The 18212-nt window shown below is 36.3% G+C and overlaps 1 protein-coding gene and 1 long non-coding RNA gene across 2 annotated transcripts; both read right to left on the bottom strand.

Moving 5' to 3' along the window:
- Positions 1 to 7830: 7830 nt before the first annotated feature.
- LOC138333344 (uncharacterized) lies at positions 7831 to 8481 on the bottom strand. The gene is made up of 2 exons (XR_011209973.1): positions 7984 to 8481; positions 7831 to 7937 (listed from the first exon to the last, which is right to left on the bottom strand). It is a non-coding gene; the product is annotated as an uncharacterized lncRNA (long non-coding RNA).
- A 6-nt stretch (positions 8482 to 8487) lies between these two features.
- On the bottom strand, positions 8488 to 13396 carry LOC138333343 (protein toll-like). Its single transcript, XM_069281663.1, has 2 exons — positions 13239 to 13396; positions 8488 to 11101 (listed from the first exon to the last, which is right to left on the bottom strand). The coding sequence occupies exon 2, from the start codon at positions 11033 to 11035 to the stop codon at positions 8783 to 8785; it is 2253 nt and encodes a 750-aa protein (XP_069137764.1). The 5' UTR covers positions 11036 to 11101; positions 13239 to 13396; the 3' UTR covers positions 8488 to 8782.
- Between the last annotated feature and the right edge of the window lie 4816 nt (positions 13397 to 18212).

Raw genomic sequence — 18212 nt, 5'->3', positions numbered from 1 at the left:
AGACATTAATCCCAGCCACACAAACAATAGCAAGTTTACATGTTCAAATCGGCTTGATATCGAACTCACTGGCTTAAAATACCAACCAATCATTTTAGCTTTGCTACAAGGGGAAACCCATTTATATGACCAACTTCAATACTTGTTTTTCATTTGATGATATGCTACTAAATATAGCTGAAAAAGGCTTATACGTCTGACATAACATCAAGGTATATTGTCTAACCTCAGTGTATTACGTGACTGGAGAAGTGACGTCACTAATCCTTTTCTATCAAGCTGATGACCTGGCTGGCTGCCGTTTCATTGTTGGAAGGTAAATATATGTTTTAGTGTTATAATAGTAGTCGGTTTCGGACTGATGCTTGATGTTGTAGATTTTGGAATATAGGTATATATGTGAGCGGGACTGATAACATAGGAATGCAATACTTCATAACGTTTCATGTTGGATATTAAACATGGTTTGCGTGCACATGTTGGATATTTCATTTATGGTGTTTTGTTCATATAGGAGCCTAACAGATCACGTAAAAAGTAGGCTTGTTGAAAATACCCAGAGTAAGGGCACGAAGCTGGAGAGAATGGAGAGGATCCCAAAGGACAAGGTATAGAAGATGCGGGAGTTATTCAGGTCGAGTGCGACTCGGCAGGATCCAAGCGAGCAGTTGATCCTGTGGAATTTGGACAGATTAGTTAAGGTGGCAATGAAGTATAATTATGAAGAGACAGACATTTATGAAGAGCTTGCAAGGCAGGCTAATCGGTATCAGAGGAAGCTAGATATTGCCTCCTTGTGTTTGACTGTTTTAGGAGGGCAGTCTACTGATGTTGTTGCAAAAGCAATTGGTAAATGTTTGAGAGAAAGGAAAAGTGAGGATGGGGAGACTAAGATGAGTAAGAGTGATAGTAATGTGGGAGCTGGATTAGAGAGCTCAAAAAACTCTGTTATGTCTCCACTGAGCAATTTATATCCATCTGTGTTTCCTCTAGGTGCTATGAATTTGGGTTACCCCCCTTTTCAAGGTCAAGCAATGGTGCCACAGTTTCAGAGTGCATACCAGAGTATGATGCAGCCCCATATGGGCCAGTTTAATTTTTAATCGAGGGGAGCATATAAACCTTTTTGTAGGGGATACCAAAGGAGACAGAGGGGCACCTGTTGGATTTATGAGTCTGTAGATCACCTTGTGAAGGATTGCCCAAGGATGAAGGCTGCAAAAAAGCAAAATAGAGATAGTTTAAAGGATATCGGACATTTGTGACATCTGAGGGTGTCATACTGAATATTTTTTTGCGTGTATATATGTTGGTTGTTTGATAAAGTTTTTAATATTTCAAGTTTTTTCTAATTATGCATGGATAACCAGTGATGGTTGGTACTTGTAGGTTGCCGATATTAAGGTTTTTTTTGGGAAAATGGTGAATTAAAATGACTGTATAGATTTATTGTACTTGTTTTGTGTGATAATAGTACATGTATGTAGAAATCTTAAACCCAGAGCCCGGGAACACTGAAGCCCCTTGTGGACATTGTTCACGTGGGTTGTGGGTGAGGTAATTCTACTCTTCTTTGTATCTCATGTTGGGTCATTTGTAAGACGAGTTTGGTTGTTATGGAAGGTTCATTTATCCGTTACAGGGACTTGGCACTGGGAGAGATCATGTTTCATTAACACATGTCCCTGAATAGGAGCAATGAGTGAATTTTAATCCATATGCGGTCAATGTTCGTGATGGTCCAACATGGGTTACTTTGAAGGGTAGGAGTCTCTCGCCTTCAACTTTACATCCATCTGCTGAAGATGTTATTAATTGTGGCATGGAGTTCGATATAGATGGACTTCCTTTACGAGATCCAGATAATTTTGTTGCTGGCCAGCTACATGATAATAAAGAGAACTGGAAGACAATATTTAGCAAGTCTTCAGGAAATGATATGGTTGATTCTGTGAGGTTGTGGATAGCAGAAGGGGTAGATGTGGTTAGTTTTTTCCCCAATTTTAGGGGTAATTTTTGGGAAGACCCTATGACTCTGCTTAACCACCAAGGCAGTTTTTTCCTAATGCACCAATTTGTAAGGATCATATTGACTTTATTTGCTGGACATTGTCGGAGAAGATAGCATCAGGGGCTATCCGGGTATTGGGTAAAATTGGTGAATGTGAGTTACCAAGAGAGGTGATGCCTTTGACAATTGAGCCTTCTAAACCAAGGTTATGTCATGACTGTCGGTATATAAACCTCTGACAAAGGATTCTCCTTTTAAGTTAGAGACTTTGAGAGATGTCCATCGTTTGGTTGAGCAGGGTGCTTATATGGTTACATGTGATGAGAAATCAGGTTATGATCATGTTTAGGATGTTTCGGTCAAATCACAGACTTTCTTTGGCTTACACTTTGGGGGATATGTGATGGTGTATACTGTTATCCCATTTGGGTGGAAGGCATCTCCTTACATATACCAAACTACAGGAATGGTTGTTACGTCTTACTTGAGGAGTATATCTGTCGTAACAACCCAATATATAGATGATAGAATGATTGTGGCTGGTAAGGGTGTTGGAGGTCTTCAGGTTGTATATGAGGCTGAGAAGGTAGCGTATGTTTTAGTTGAGGTTCTAACACGTTTAGGGTACACTTTGGCATTGGAAAAGTGTTCTTTGGTTCCGTCAACTTGTATTCGCTTCCTGGGTTATCTCATTGACTCTGTTAAAAAGGCTAACATACTCCCCAAGGATAAGAAAGAGAAGTTTGTGGTGCTGGGGGAATTAATCCTGAGTTATGGGGCAGTGGATGTAAAAACACTGCAGAGATTTGCAGGGAAGTGCATTTCTATGGGTTTAGTGGTTCCTGGTTCAAAACTTTTTTGTTGGGAGGTTAATAGTGCTATAGCCACTGGCATAAAGAATTCTAGGAAAGTGTCGATAGATGGAGACGTAGGAGAGGAAGTCTGCTACTGGCGTTTCTAAGACAATTGGAATGGCTGTGCTAAATGGAGGCCAGAGAGTCACAAGCAGGAAAGCATGTCGACTGATGCTTCTCTTTTTAGGTACGGGACAGTTGTGTCCCTTGACGGAGAGAGTTGTGTCGTTGGCGATTATTTTGACAATGACGATACTTGCCCTATCAATTTGAAGGAGGCTAGTGCTGTATTGAAAGCCCTAGAGTCTTTTGCTGGGTCTCTAAGTGATTCGAGAGTTGATTTACTGACAGACATTATGGCTGTTTTTTCGGTATGGGAAAATCAAGGGGGTTGAGATGGACGACTGAATAGGATTACAAAACAGATTTTATAGTTTGTAGTTGAACGCAAAATAGATTTGCATATGCAGTACATTCTGTCGTGCTGCAATGCGGCAGATAAACCATCAAGGAAGTTGGATTTCCGCGAGTGTACACTAGGGAATGAGTCCTGGGAGTTGGTTGAGCAGGCCTATGGCCTGCATACTATAGACTTGATGACACTTTACTCAAATGTCAGGAATTCACCAGGTGGTGAATCCTTGAGACATTACACGCCTTTTCCCACACCCGGGTCTGCAGGTGTGAATGTTTACGCACAGAATCTTAGGAGCGGTGAGAATAAGTATGTCTTTCCTCCTTTTAGTATGATAGCATCTTTGTTATCTTTATTTCGGGAGCAAAGTGTTGATAACGGTACTTGTGTCCTTCCGGTTATCAGTCCTGTTCCAGTGTGGTGGCCACTTCTACAGACTGCTGTGATGTCTAGTATCTGTGTTGGCAAGCAGTTTCAGAACGGGGTGATTAAAGTTCCTACTAGACATGGTTTCGTAGATGATAGTAAAGGTTTAAAGTGTCAGCTGGTTGCCTACAGGTTATCATTTTCATGAGGTATATGTTTATTTGCAGGATACCATAGCGGTTGACTTGATGGATATTGACAGAAGAATCTTGCAGTTAGAGAAGAGAAGAGCTTTTTCGCCTTATACGAAGAAGAAAACAAGTGTGAGAGATTCTTTGATATTGTTTTTGGATTCTTTGCCACTGAAACCAGGGCTGTCGGAATGCTGTCCTAATGATGTTTGTAGATTTTAAGTATGGAAAGAAAAGGCGTGGAAGAATAAAGTTCATGGGGTACAGTGCAAGTTCTTGGGTACCAAAGGAAAACGTCTTGTGATTGCCCTGTCCGGTTGGCTTCTGGTTCAGTTAGTGTGATGGTACAACATCTAGTGGATATCTTTTGTGATATTGGTGCTGGAAGGGTGTGGGATGTGTCAACTCTTAGTGGAAATCCAGCAGCCTCCCCTACGGTCAGAAATTATTTAAAGATGGTTCAGGAAGAACAAGCCCGGGCCCATGTTGTGGCTAAACAGGCAGCTCCAATATTTTTTGTCTATGGTGAGAGCGATTTCTATGTATATAGAGCGGGAACTGGCACGGAGAGATTTGTCGTTGAGTGAAAGGTTCATGTTTTTGAGAGACCAGGCTTGGTTTAATTTACAGTTTTTTGGTGGAGATAGAGCTGGTGATTTGGCAGGTTTAGTGGCTCAGGATATTAGATCTCTGAATGATGGAACAGGACTGGTACTAAACCATACTACTGGAAGACTCTACGTGGGGCCAAAGGCAAGGCCAATATGTTTGTTATCAAGAAATGTGAAGAAAGCCTTTTGTGTCCAGTTAAAGGTTTGCGTGATTATGTGGAAGGGGTAGGAAAGCTAAGAGTTGCTCTTTCGCCAGGTGTTCTATTTAGAGTTGTTACAGATGGTGGCCGTGTTCTTGATCAAGCTGTGTCATACTCTGTGATTTATGAGAGGCTGAGAACTTATTTAACGACAATGTGATTAAATAGAACCCTTTACTCGTGACTACGTAAAATGCAATTATTTAAACTCGTTAATGTCACTCGACTGCAATCTGTGATATAACAAATCATTTAACTCGTTTAAAATTAAATGCATATCATATAGCCACTCGTATAAGATCTTTATAAGTTTACTCGTGTACATGAGTTGTTTTGTTTTGTTTGTTTGTTGTTTGTTTTTTTTTTTTTTTTTTTTTTTTTTTTTTTTTGACAAAATTTTACTTAGTATTAATAATAAAAATCTACTCTCGTAGCTTATAATAAACATGAGATCCATGAGCCTTTACGGTCAACTGATTACACTGAGCATATTGGTCTTTGTAATTCAAGACCTTTCAAATATAGCAATATTAAACACTTAAAATTAGAACTGAAGTCATATAAACAATAAATGAATTCATTCCAAAATATTTCCAATGGGTATATTTAGCATTAAATAGTTCAGTATTTTCATAATTTCTTAACCAACTGTAAATTTCTTAATGCATGTTGTTATGAATGGTATCATTTTAACTTATTATTTGCATGTTGTTTTATTTACTGTTTCTACACATTAGTCAGTGAAGTAAAAGCTCCAATATGAATAGAACATAGTATACATCCGGGAAAAAATTACAGACCTTAATTTCTAATTGCGAATCACACAATTATTGCCTTCTACTATATTTGATTATTTACTTAAAGTAATAATCATATTGGAGTCATCTCCCTTCGTATTGATTTAAATGACTTTGTTTTGGGTGTCACTGTTATTAAATGCTTGTGGCTTGTACTACTGTGTTGTGTCGAAGGTAAGAAACCCGATGTCTAATCTTTTTAACATAGTCTTTATTAAAAAAAAAAAAAACCTGTTTTAAGCTTAATACTGGAGAAGTTGAAAAGGGGATACAGTGGCTATCTTTGATTTCAGGAAACCTACCTTTAAATGTTCAACAATTATGAATATAAGCGACCATTCAGTGTTTCACTTACCCCTGTCTGTCTCAATTATAGCGTTCGGTCGAGCGTTCGCCACTGTAAGAGAGGCTCTGAATTCTGTCCCCTGGCAGAGACACGCCATAGTCTATACATGTGGTAGTTTCTGTTTCTGTTCCTACTTGGCGCTCAGCTTATAATGAGTAGGACGACTGGTTTGTCCGTTGTCAGTATAATGCGACCAGACTGGATAGGAGGGATGTACGTGTTTCTTGTCTTTTATGGTCTGCTACACTGGAAAAGAACAAAAGAGTTCCTCTATTGTAAGGAGACACAACACAAATATACTACAGGCCTCCTATACCATTAAGAATCCACATATCGCAACACTTTTCTTACATGGAATGCACTCTTCAGATGACCCTGGCTCTTGATAAGACGTTAAATCTAATAGAACAAACAAAATATGGATGTTGTTCTCTTTCACTGACTCTATAAAGATTACCAAGAGAATTGTGTAACTGAGAAGTGCCAGTGTAGTAGCTGGTGTAGATGGACAGTCAAATGACACTATAAGGTCATAAGGTGGTTGGCCCAGCCCCTCGTCTCCGTTAAGTGATTGTTTTCTTTATTTGCTGCCAATGGCCTCGTTCATTCGTCTTTTAATATAGACATCCCCTGTTGTTATCACTTTGATTTTGTTATGGTTAATGCTATGACCCGTGTGGTTACAATGTTCGTTGATGACCTAGATGGATATGGTTAAGTGTTCTGTTAATCTAATGTCCAAGGACCTACCAGTTTCCCCATAAAGTGTCACTTCTCATATTTGATGTAGATGACCAGACTGCATTTTATTTAAAAGACTATCTATATCAAATCTGACTGGTTATATAAAACCCGTTAAGGTAACCAGTTCAACAGTTTAAACATATCACAGGATGGTTATTAAAATCACACTTTAATATAATCCTAGCTGCTCTTTTTAGAAGTTTGTCAACTTTGGCAGTATTATTTTGCGAACAGTCTATCACTGTTTGTTTGTTTTCTTTGTTCTCAATCCTTACAGAACGAAGCCAACATAACAACGATACATGTTTCTAGTTTGATCTTAACTCTGTTGTGTTGACAGAATAGTATCTTACATCAGCACGTCGTTAACAAATAAAACTTCCGTAAGTAATATGATATTACATGGCAATCATAAGATTTCATCGCATGACTCAAGGACACTAATTATCAAGAGCCAAACAAAAAGATGTTATCGTTTGAATTTTGACATTTTGAAAAACGGTAAAACCTGTGTCAGGCATAAATCACTCGTGTAACAAGAAAGCAATATATTCATGCATATGTCACTTTTATTTATTATCTGTCTAATTTCATTTCCACTTTTTTCAGTCTCTTCTTTGGCAGAGAGTGAGTTTATGGCCATTGTTAGAGCTGCGCCACAGACATACTATATATGATACTTTCTTCACAGTAGTTATGCAATGAAATTGACATAGATATTATAATTGTGACTACTTCCCTAAAGTATTGTAATTAAGTACCAAACATGCAGGTACATTTAATTGTGAACAATGCCAATATTATGTTGAACATGGCGTGTCAAACGTTGTTAAATTATGCAGTAATACTCTGTTATATATTTTACAATTTGTTAATGGTAATCCGTTTCAATTTTGTTTTATATTGTATCGTTAATGTAATTATATATTTTCCCTGTTTTTATAACTTATATATGTATCATATTGTACCTTCCTATATCCACTATGCATTTTCGTCATTCATATTACATTTTCATGTATATATTCATATGTTATCATCGTCCTTCCCGTTGTATCAACGTTATTTATGATGTATTATTGTTATTCATAGTGTATGCTTTATTATCAATTCACCACTGACTGTAAATATTATAGAATAAAATAAATCTCCTTTGCGTCTATGTTTGCGTCAAGGTTTTTCAGTAAACAGAGTTTATTAGACACAATACCGACAAAGACGATGGAGTTTAATTCAGGTATATTTACATAGTTTTGATTGAAGGTATCTAGGAAAACAGGAATACCAAACATCCGTAAAACGTTTAATATTTTAATAAAAGTAAATTAATAACACTTCAAAGAAGAAAATATAAAGAAAAATATGTTTGAACTTCTACTTCAAGTAGTTGCATTAAAAAGTCGACCTTATAAAATATTAACTACTTCAAGTAGTTGCATTAAAAAGTCGACCTTATAAAATATTAACAGTTTCATCCATGAGACAAAATAAAGTACACAATTATATGAGACAATACATGGATACACCACATCATTATTTCTCGTTCAGGACAAGACTTATCTTTGTTTCGTATTCAATTTACACGTACAGAACTGTGCATTTGAAGTGATACATTTTGTGCATCCTTGGTAATTGCAAATAATGTATATTGTCTAAATACATTAATAATTAATTTTCTCTTTGTTACTGGCTTTCTGATCGGTCTATTCATTTTTTTCATTCCGCGATGAAAAAAAATCCGAGAATGGCGCGGAAATCCCGACGTTATCATGACGTCACAATAGAAACATTGACGTTGCGTATTGATTTGGAAAAAATAATCCCTTGGAAAAAATCAATGGAATCGTACGTGTAAATGTATTTCATTTTATAATGTAGCCTGGGAAATTAATTATAAGTATTGAAGTCACTATTTTTTAATTTCATCGGGGTATGAAAGAAATTTTGTTTGAAAAAAACAAATAGTGACTTCAATGCTTAAATATTATAATAATGTAGTTGCAGCGACAAACATACCGTCCGCTCTTACGGTAATAGACAAAGATGGTAGATTGGCATTACGTCATGACCAACCAACTGATTAAAGTTTTTAAATGATTATAAGCTGGTCTCAGAGCTAACACCTACGCGATTCTTTCTATTTCTAATTTTTTGTCCTGACCAACTGGTTGAAAGAGACGCGGGTGCTTGCATTACATTATACGCACCGTGTTAAAAAAACAAAATACTGACACTGACCAGTTCATTATATCACTTGATACTGATGGAGATTATGGAATCTATGTCGTCTGTATCAATCATGTGGGTGACGTCGTTGTTCGGACGATTCTTTTTAACAGATACTTTATAATTTTTCATGTTTTCTTCCGCATCTTTTTTCGTTAAGCCGTTACTAAATGGCATAGTGGCATTTCTGTTCATTCGACGCATTGTTTTTACCGGAAGTTCATATCTCATTTTCGACCAGAATAATCTATCGTCAGGACACATAACACGTTTGTCTCTCAACCGTGATTTCCACGGTTCATTCTCTAGTTGTATACGCATCTGTTTATTCCATAGAATATATATAACCCGCCCATGTACATTTCCACTCGAGTTGTGTTCAAACTCCGCCTGATCGGCCTCGAACATGCACCAGTCGTCATTCAGAAATTCAGGTGACAGAATTAATAATATTCTCCGACTTTTCATCATATTTTTCAATATCTCGTCACTCTTAAATTCACCAGCGTCGTAATCCCGCTCATAACAAAACACGGTGTATTTTCTCTTGGACTTTTCTTCAAGCTTCTTGAGTAACACCCTCTTCATCCATTGTCTCACTTGAACACTTTCACCTTTATCACCCTGATAGTACGAAATGTAGGCGTCATACTCCTTTGTCGGTTCCTGGTCTACTTTGTATTTGTCTCGCGGATGGATATTGAACAATTTATACAGCAGTACTTTGGTTTCGTAAGGACATCGTTTGGCGGTGATGACGACAACAGAGACGAACCCTATGATCACTCCTATAGTCACACTTAGGATAATGATGAGCTTGTCGTAGCTACAGAAGAGCTCATCCTCTGTTACCGCGGAGATGAGTTTGCTTTCACCATCATTATCACACGTGATGCCCGAATCCTTCGCATCGGGTGATAGATTTATCCAGTCTGCCATCCAAGTCATGTTACAACCACACAACAAAGGATTCCCTGATAGGCCAACGTTGGAGAAAGCAAGGAGTTGCAACTCTTTGGCAATGTAGTTGATCTGGTTATTGTCTAGGTTCAGAAATTTTGAATTATTCATACTCATGATAATCCCTGAATCGATCGACTTTAATTTGTTGTTGCTGATCGTCAAGTTTCTTATGTAATGAGAATAAGTCGTCTTTGTAAGGTGTTCGATGTTGTTGTTATCCAAGTGTAACGAAATATTCCCATATTTTGCATGAGGAAGCGTGAGCGGAAGTGAGGTCAAACCTTGATTTCGACAGTCCACAAACAGTTCCCATGAATTTGGTCTCTCTTGGCAAAAACAACGCGACGGACAGTCTGTTGTTATATTGCAGACGAATTCGTCGAGTTCCATGTCATGAAAAAAGTCTATACCTTTGAGGTGGGGTGGTCCTGCACATCTCACACGATTTTCCTCAACATTCATATAAAACATTAACGACTGGTGTAGAGCCTTGACGAAAACATGCAATTGACAGTCACAGAAGATGGGATTTTGTGATATATTCATTTTGTAAGTGAGAAACTGGGTAAGGTAATCCCCATTGAATCTGGGATAGTAAACATCTACTATAGAGGTATTAAAAGCGGTGATCGAATTGTTCTGCAACTGTATCTCAAATTCATACTGTTCAACCAGATCATACGTCCAGTTCATATTGTTAGTGAATGAAGAAATTGAATTGTTTTGAAAGTTCCAAATAACGTCCTCACTATCACTCTGGTCAGTCTGTGGTATGTATGGCCAGGGTTCCAGAGAAGGCAGACGATTAAAAGACAAGTCAACATTTAAGATTGATGACATGTCTTTGTGAAACACATTGAATCCAATATCGCTGATGTTATTATGGGAAAAGTTAACCGCCACTAGATTGGTGAGAGGCACACCTGACAACTGGAAGAAAAGACTGTCTTTTAGGGCCTCCAAGGCATTATCACTGACGTCAAAATGTGTCAGACTTCGCATATTCTTTAGGAGTCCAGTAGGTAAAGTCTCTATCAAATTGTGTGCGATAGTGATAGAAGTAAGAGCCCAGAAGCCATCGAAAACATCACTGGAGAGAGACTGTATACTATTGTGAGACAGGATCAATGATGTGGCTTTGGATGGACAATCATTCAGATCTGCTTTGGTAAGATGAGGTTTCGGATTGATAGCTTTCGATAAATCTACTGTGTTTGTCATGTTGTCGTAAGGACAAGAGGCATGTAATGGAGAGAATGTAAGGACATTCACAAACACAAACGCCACTCCGAGGAGGATGTATGTACCAGCCATGATCTATCAGGGATCCGTCGATACTTTTGTATTCTCCGGATTCCTTGCATTCACTAGGTGTTTGTTCTGCAAAATGAAATTTTAGATTGTAATGTTGAATGTTCATACATGTTTAATATTGATGCATTGTAAACAAGAACGTCATTCCTGATTAAATATCCATGTGGCTAATGAAAAAAAAAATTAAAAAAAAAACATAGTTAAAACGATGAAGCCGTTAAATCAAGACGTGAGTTTGTAATTAAAATAAATACTGGACATTTCAAGTGTTCACAAATAATGTGTCGAATTTCCCACCATCAAAAAGTTTTACAATTAACAGTTAACTAAAGGCCAAAAGTGAGGTGGTGTCAAGGGAGGAAGAAGAATGAAAGGCAGGAAGAAAAGATAAGATCCTAAATTTCGTCGCCCTGTAATAGGAGTAGCAGATACTGTACAACTCTTCACTTTATATCTGATGAACATTTAAATTTGATTTTGTATAGGTGGAAACATACAAGAGGATTTACCTAATAGAGACACTCGGGTTCTTGAGAATTCCAACGTTTTTGTGAAATTGTTTATTCCGGGAATAGAAAACACGTCTCGATTGGTGCATACACCACGATGGAACCTAAGTACCGATTGACTGAAGTGTTTCTGGCTGGTGATTTATGCTGGAATAATTCATGTTTTAGAACCTTTTCAATGTAATCTATGGACATATACACTAGTTGAAAATATTGATCTACTCCCCAATGAAAACATCTATCATTGGATTGAGTGGCTCCCGTAAGTTTACGGTGTTAAAGTGCAACTCGTGATATGAAGCATTAAAACTTCACTTGCTAATTAATTAAATCTATTACCGCTTCATAACATGTGATATATCGATTACCAAAATATACAAATTAAAAAATAAAATTGTTAGTGGCATAGAACTTTTCATAAACATATACACGATACTTCAGATCATTTAAGCAAAACCCCTTTGTATTTTGCATTTTTCTGTTGAATACCTGCCAATATCTACCTTGTGTGTAGCTTTACTCTTAGTTAACTTCATTCATCGCATTATGTAATATGAAGTTTTAATTTCAAATTATCTCAACGACATTACTTTCACACGAAGGTCTCACTGTCTATAACGTTTGATAATAACAAACGGTTGAACATACACCAGAACCTGACGATGTTTATGATCATTGTTTGTTCTGCCAGGTACTCAGTATTATTGTATGCTGACAATGCGTGTTTAGCCATAGATAACATTATTATTTATGTAAATTGACTACTTGAATACATCCATATGCTTTTTATAAACAGTGCATCGATGACATATGTATACATTTATTAAAGGTACTCCATCGAAGAGAAGGCGTAAACGACATTCATCATTTGAACAATAATTAGTATTTAAACGTATATATATATATATTTATGTCATCTTAACACAAAACTAATATTTAATAATTTATTTTACGTTTGGTGCATGCGGATTTAGTATTTAATTACATATAGGACATAGTTCGTACCATGGATTGATTCTAATATATTTTATCTTGAAGCAAAATTAAAAACTTTTCAATGGAGGCAATGCTGTAAAGTAAATATCTTTTGTAACTAAAGAAAAATACAAATTCGTCTGCTTCTGTTTTGATAGAGGAAAAATGCCGTTTGTCAGATGTGGAGCATTTTTAAAAAGATCAAATTGCGTGGTGAAGTGAATTCGTTATGTTTGGTCAAAAAGGGAAAACCATGGATATTATTCTCCCAACGAAATTTAATGATTTTACAGTATACACAATGTGCGTGTTTATGATACCATACATCCGTAAGGAATTTAACATTGAATAACATTTAAATACATGCTCCCATGCTTTACTTTATATTGGACACTGTGGGTGCATATATTTCATTAAAGATAGAATATAAAACAAAGACTGAAAGTGATAATGGTAGCTAACTGATACTCACACGAGTGAAACATACATAGTGTTAAAAGATAGTCCTTTAAAATTTTAATATATTTCATAGCATCCATTTTTAAAACCCAATTTACCTGTTTCTGTATTGCATGTAAAATGAAATTGGCCTATACGGGTACGTAATTTTATCGAAGTTATTATTGAATAAATTATCTTAACACATGTTTATCTACATTTCTATTCTATCTTTATACATATATACATTGTTCTTGGATTAATAAATTACGTTTGCCTACCTTCGTTTTTTCGTCAAGCTGTATTAGATATTGGTATATTCTCTGTAGTGGCGGTAATTCAATACGCTCGTATTTATACTTAGGTGAAACCCGGAAGGAAATAACATGAGAGGGTGTACAATGCCAGCCACACATACAACGACTTATCTACATGTTTAAATATGATTGATATCGAATGTACTACAGCTTTAAATACCAACCAATCTCTTGGGCTTTGCTTCAAGGGAAAACCAACTCTTTTATGACCAACTTCTACACCCGTTCTACACTCGAGGTAACTTAGGGTCGGTGTACCAATTCAACAGAGGATCAAGTTGAAACATATCCCTTGACATAATTTACTATGGTCTTGGTATGAAATATTCTTAACTAGACGGTTGGCAAGAATTTACATATCTAAGAGAATGTTAAGTATGATGTTAATACAACAGAACACCATACCGACTGGCACAATGTGGTGTTCTCTAGCTCGGATATTTCAAAATCTACATTGATCTGTATGAGTGTTTTGACATCTTTTTTTTAATTATTTTCATAATTACACTATACATGAATTTCCTTCACTCTGGCTCATCAAACGGCATTGATTAATTAATATATAGGTAAATAGTGCATAGATCAGATGTAGGTTATGTAACATTAAAATAAAATGTAGTATATTAGAACTTTATGTTTGGTCATTTCAGTCTCATCAAACAACATCTGATTTTAAAATAAAACTCATTAACTTAGAAAATTGTCTTTGACAGTGGAATTACATTTCTTTCTTTCTATGAAGACCTGTCTGCAGATGGTTTGCCATATACTGTCGGACGATTAATGTAATGACTTAAAGTGCATTATAAATGATATTTGTGTCTAGTTTCTTGTACAATAACCTGATTATTATTTTTATCTCAATAGGATTACATTGGCTTTTTACAACTGTTATAACTTATACGGAAAGTACACAAGACATCGTTATTTTATGTATTTTTTTAGGGCTTTGAGAAACACTATTTCTGTTGTTATTTTTTCACTAAGTCTGTATTGGAGATAGGATTGACAAAGGTTGTTTTATATGCTATGTTTTAGTAATCGATTGTTAAAGATATTCCACCGCCGACAGAGCATGAACGATACTCATCATTTGAACAATTATTGTTGGTTAATCGTATGTCTAAATAACATGAGATCATTTATTTGGCTTTTGGTGCATGTGCAATCAGTACATCATTCGACGCAAGTAATTGACTTTAATGTAATTAATTTGAAGTAAAATGAGAAGCTCAAACTTTTCAATGTTGGTAATGGTGTAAGGTAAGTATTTTTTGTAATTAAACAAATACGTATTCGTCTGCTCTTGTGTTTGATACTGAAACAGTACTATTTGTCAACGGTGGAGCATCTTTAACTTTAGTTTCATCAATAATTAATAATGGTATTTGACCATTAACATAGTTTGTATCAAATTAAATTATCGGGCCTGCTTGAAAAATAATGTGGTTTGGCCTACCACATATGTGCTATATACTCCACTTCACTATACCCATGGGTATTCAGTATAATGTTCTGAAAGGAAGAAAAGGATTCAGGGAGAGTATCGTACTGAATACTAAGCAAAGGCACAGGATGATTCTCCTTGACGTATGTGATACTCAAAAATAAAAACATAAAATGTTCTAGTGAGAACGATTTCGTCATGGTCTTCAAGGCCTATAGGTTGATTCAGGTACATCTTAGATCAGAAGCATTTTTTGTGCTTAGATCGATCAGAAAGGATTATTTAGATAATGATAGAGCTATAACATACAACTTGAGATGGTATTACCTAGTCAAAGCCACGTGTTATCAAACAGAAGATAAGCCATTCTGATTAACTATTCACAGTTCATGAGAGTACACGACTGTTAATAACTTGAATGCATTAATCATCTAGATAGAAAAGCACTTGAGAAATCTTTCTAACAAATACGTGAATAGATCGTGTACTAGACATTTCCGACCAGGAGGTAAAACACTATTGTACTGATAAGATCAATATAACCATTTTTTTTTCGCTTGAAGTTCTGCAATATAAATGTCATGGAAAGTTTTACAGATAAAACCAGGTTGATTTTAAGTGATTTTTTTCGGGACAAATTTACCTAAAGAGACCAAATCAGGCGATTCAAATTAAGAACTTGATCTGCATTGACCTGCAATCATCCGAATTTTACCTCAAATAAGCTGAAATTGACCTGTGGTTTTCTTCATGTGAAATTGACTTCAGTTGTAGGTCATTATTAGGTGAATTTCAGGACAAATTGGCCTGACTATACTTTGCCTATGTACAAAACGCGCGTAAGAACGCACAAGTTGTCCCCATACCATTACCTAGTTTATTTTTCAATCGTTCTTTTGGGTTTGAATATGGGCATTGAGCCAATGGCAGAATCATTCCGGCTAAGTATTATGGACAACTTAAATAGATTTGATCTTTCCCTTTTTTATGCTGCCACTGCAGACATTGGATTTTGAGTTGGGCATAGCCTTTGTATGGAAAACATTGGTTTTCGATCCATTAAAGCATACCAGACCCTTCATCAGTTCTTGGCAGTTTCTTTTTCTGCTAAATAAACCCTCTGCACTTAGTGACTAAGTAGAACTCAGTATATGCATTATATGTAAAACGTGACGGATTTGGATAAGCTGTGAATTTCAAGAATGTTTCAGTGAGGTGATGCAAAATGCAAACAATACGCAATCACCAAAACACATCCACACACATACCACATGGTTCTTTATATCGTATGGGTCATAAGCAAACACGAATATACCACAGCCTTCCAAAACACGCACCGCACACTAAATACACGCTACATACCGCAAACATGGGAGGCAGTCCTTGCATGACCCGACTGTTAATAAGACGTGAAGTAATCAAACAAACAAAATCATATAACGCGCCATTTTAGCCATATCTCGATATGCAGGAAGGGCGTTAGAACTTGTTTCCGTTGCATGATGAAAAAGGCAACTATTTGGGATATTTTCCTTTCCCTTCTTCCTAAATTCTCCTATGACGCAGCCTCTCTTTTGCCTATGAGTTGGTTGACGCTCGCCCCTGTAAGATTTAGTTTGGTTTATAAGGTTGAATGTCTTATAACAACCAGGGCCATTTAATGACGATGTCCCCCATATAACAACGTGTTAGGGTGTGCGGTTCCGTGCTATGTCTACCTACAATAGTGAAACTATTGCCTTTTTCATAATGTTATCTCACAGAAACATGCCACCGAAGTCGCCAAATAAGCATAACCCTACCAGACCACATCCTACTGACAATGAGTAAACCAGTCGTCACACTCCCTTTGTTTGTGCCGAGCACTAAGCAAGAGCAAAAATTGTCGCTTATATTATAGATTAGAGTGCGTCTCAGACAAACAAAATTCAAACAGAACCTTCCTCACAGGGGCGCTCAACTGAAAGCCAAATGTGAAGTGGCGTCATGTGCGACATTCGGACCGTGACTCTGGGCTCAGTTAGTTATTTGTTCGATGTCTCTTTCGTGGCATTCTTCCAAGATATATTTATCATTATGAAATAAGCAAAAGACAAATATACCGCAGCCACCACCCTCCCCGATACAAAATACATTACATACATGGGAGGCATTCCGTGAATGACATTGCCTGTTGAGCGCAATCAAGCAATATGCAGTCAATTCCTCCTTGTTCAATTTTGACCATATGCCTAGGAATAAACTGTAATTACATATATGTATATTAAACGATATGCAGGTAGCTATATAAATGTGAACTCAATCTTAACAAAAGGAACATATACCAGCTGGCTATAAACATGCACATCGTTATCGTCTGATAACTATGCTTCAGTATGAAAGACTTAAGTGAGTTTTCGGTGAAACATTTATATCTCCATTATGCACATATTTTCTAACGTAAGTCCTCTATAACATTTATAATTTAAATTGGATGTCCAACAGGATATACCAAATGTAATATTTATTGGCGATATAAGTGTGTGGGCTATCGTGCTTAAAACCATTGTTTTCATCAATAAAGTTGTGGCACTATATACGGTGTTGGAGATTTCATATGCATGTATATAACTGTATAGAAATGTATATAAGAGATTGATGCGAGTCTGGCCCAACACAAGAGACACTATTAGCTAGTATAAGTCATACATACATCTAATTATTTCTGTAATTTATTCTCCATTTGATTTTTTAATTTATGCTATCTGTCTTGATTAGAATGATCTACAAGACATATCCAAATACCAGAAACATATATACATAGAGATTGGAAACTCCTTCTTTGTCTTTGTTGACAGGCAGAGGGACCTCCGGTTTATAGGCATTTTCCCTTGGCTAACTACTTTTAAGTGTATTCTTTTAAACATGACATTTTTGCATCAACACAAGGTTTAAACTTTATATCATGGATTGATGTGATCAGTTTTCGCGATTGATGTTATTTAATATGACTTTTGAAAGCACGAAAATAAGCAATTTTACATGGTTTCTCGAAAATCAGCCATTCAAAACCGGAATGCGTTTTATTTTATTAATAAATTAGTTAAAATATTTTTTTTTATCCAAAATCATACCCAAACCATCTGAAAATCAGTTAACTTTTACAACATATCAAAGTTATTCTTTTATATTATTCTATTTAAGAGTTTATCTAAAAACCCCTAAGCACATACAGAGGTACATCTGCCGATCGTAAAATTTGAGGAGTTGCCAATCTCTATGTATATATGTTTCTGCAAATACATACGATACAATGAGAGACAATCTAAGGGAACTAACTCTGCCATTCTTATGAAAAACTTCCTCGTCATTGATATGTGGTGGGTGTTTTAGAATAACAGAAATATCTCTACCATAGATCACTCATATTATACATTATCTTACATGCAACATCGATGAGGATCAAGATTCGGATTCAATCACAGGTTTGTGAGACAAACATGCTTCTATCT

Source organism: Argopecten irradians, chromosome 10 (genome assembly GCF_041381155.1).
Source record: "Argopecten irradians isolate NY chromosome 10, Ai_NY, whole genome shotgun sequence".
NCBI lineage: Eukaryota > Metazoa > Mollusca > Bivalvia > Pectinida > Pectinidae > Argopecten > Argopecten irradians.
Note: the sequence above shows the minus strand (reverse complement) of the source record. Positions and strands in the feature narration are given on the sequence as shown.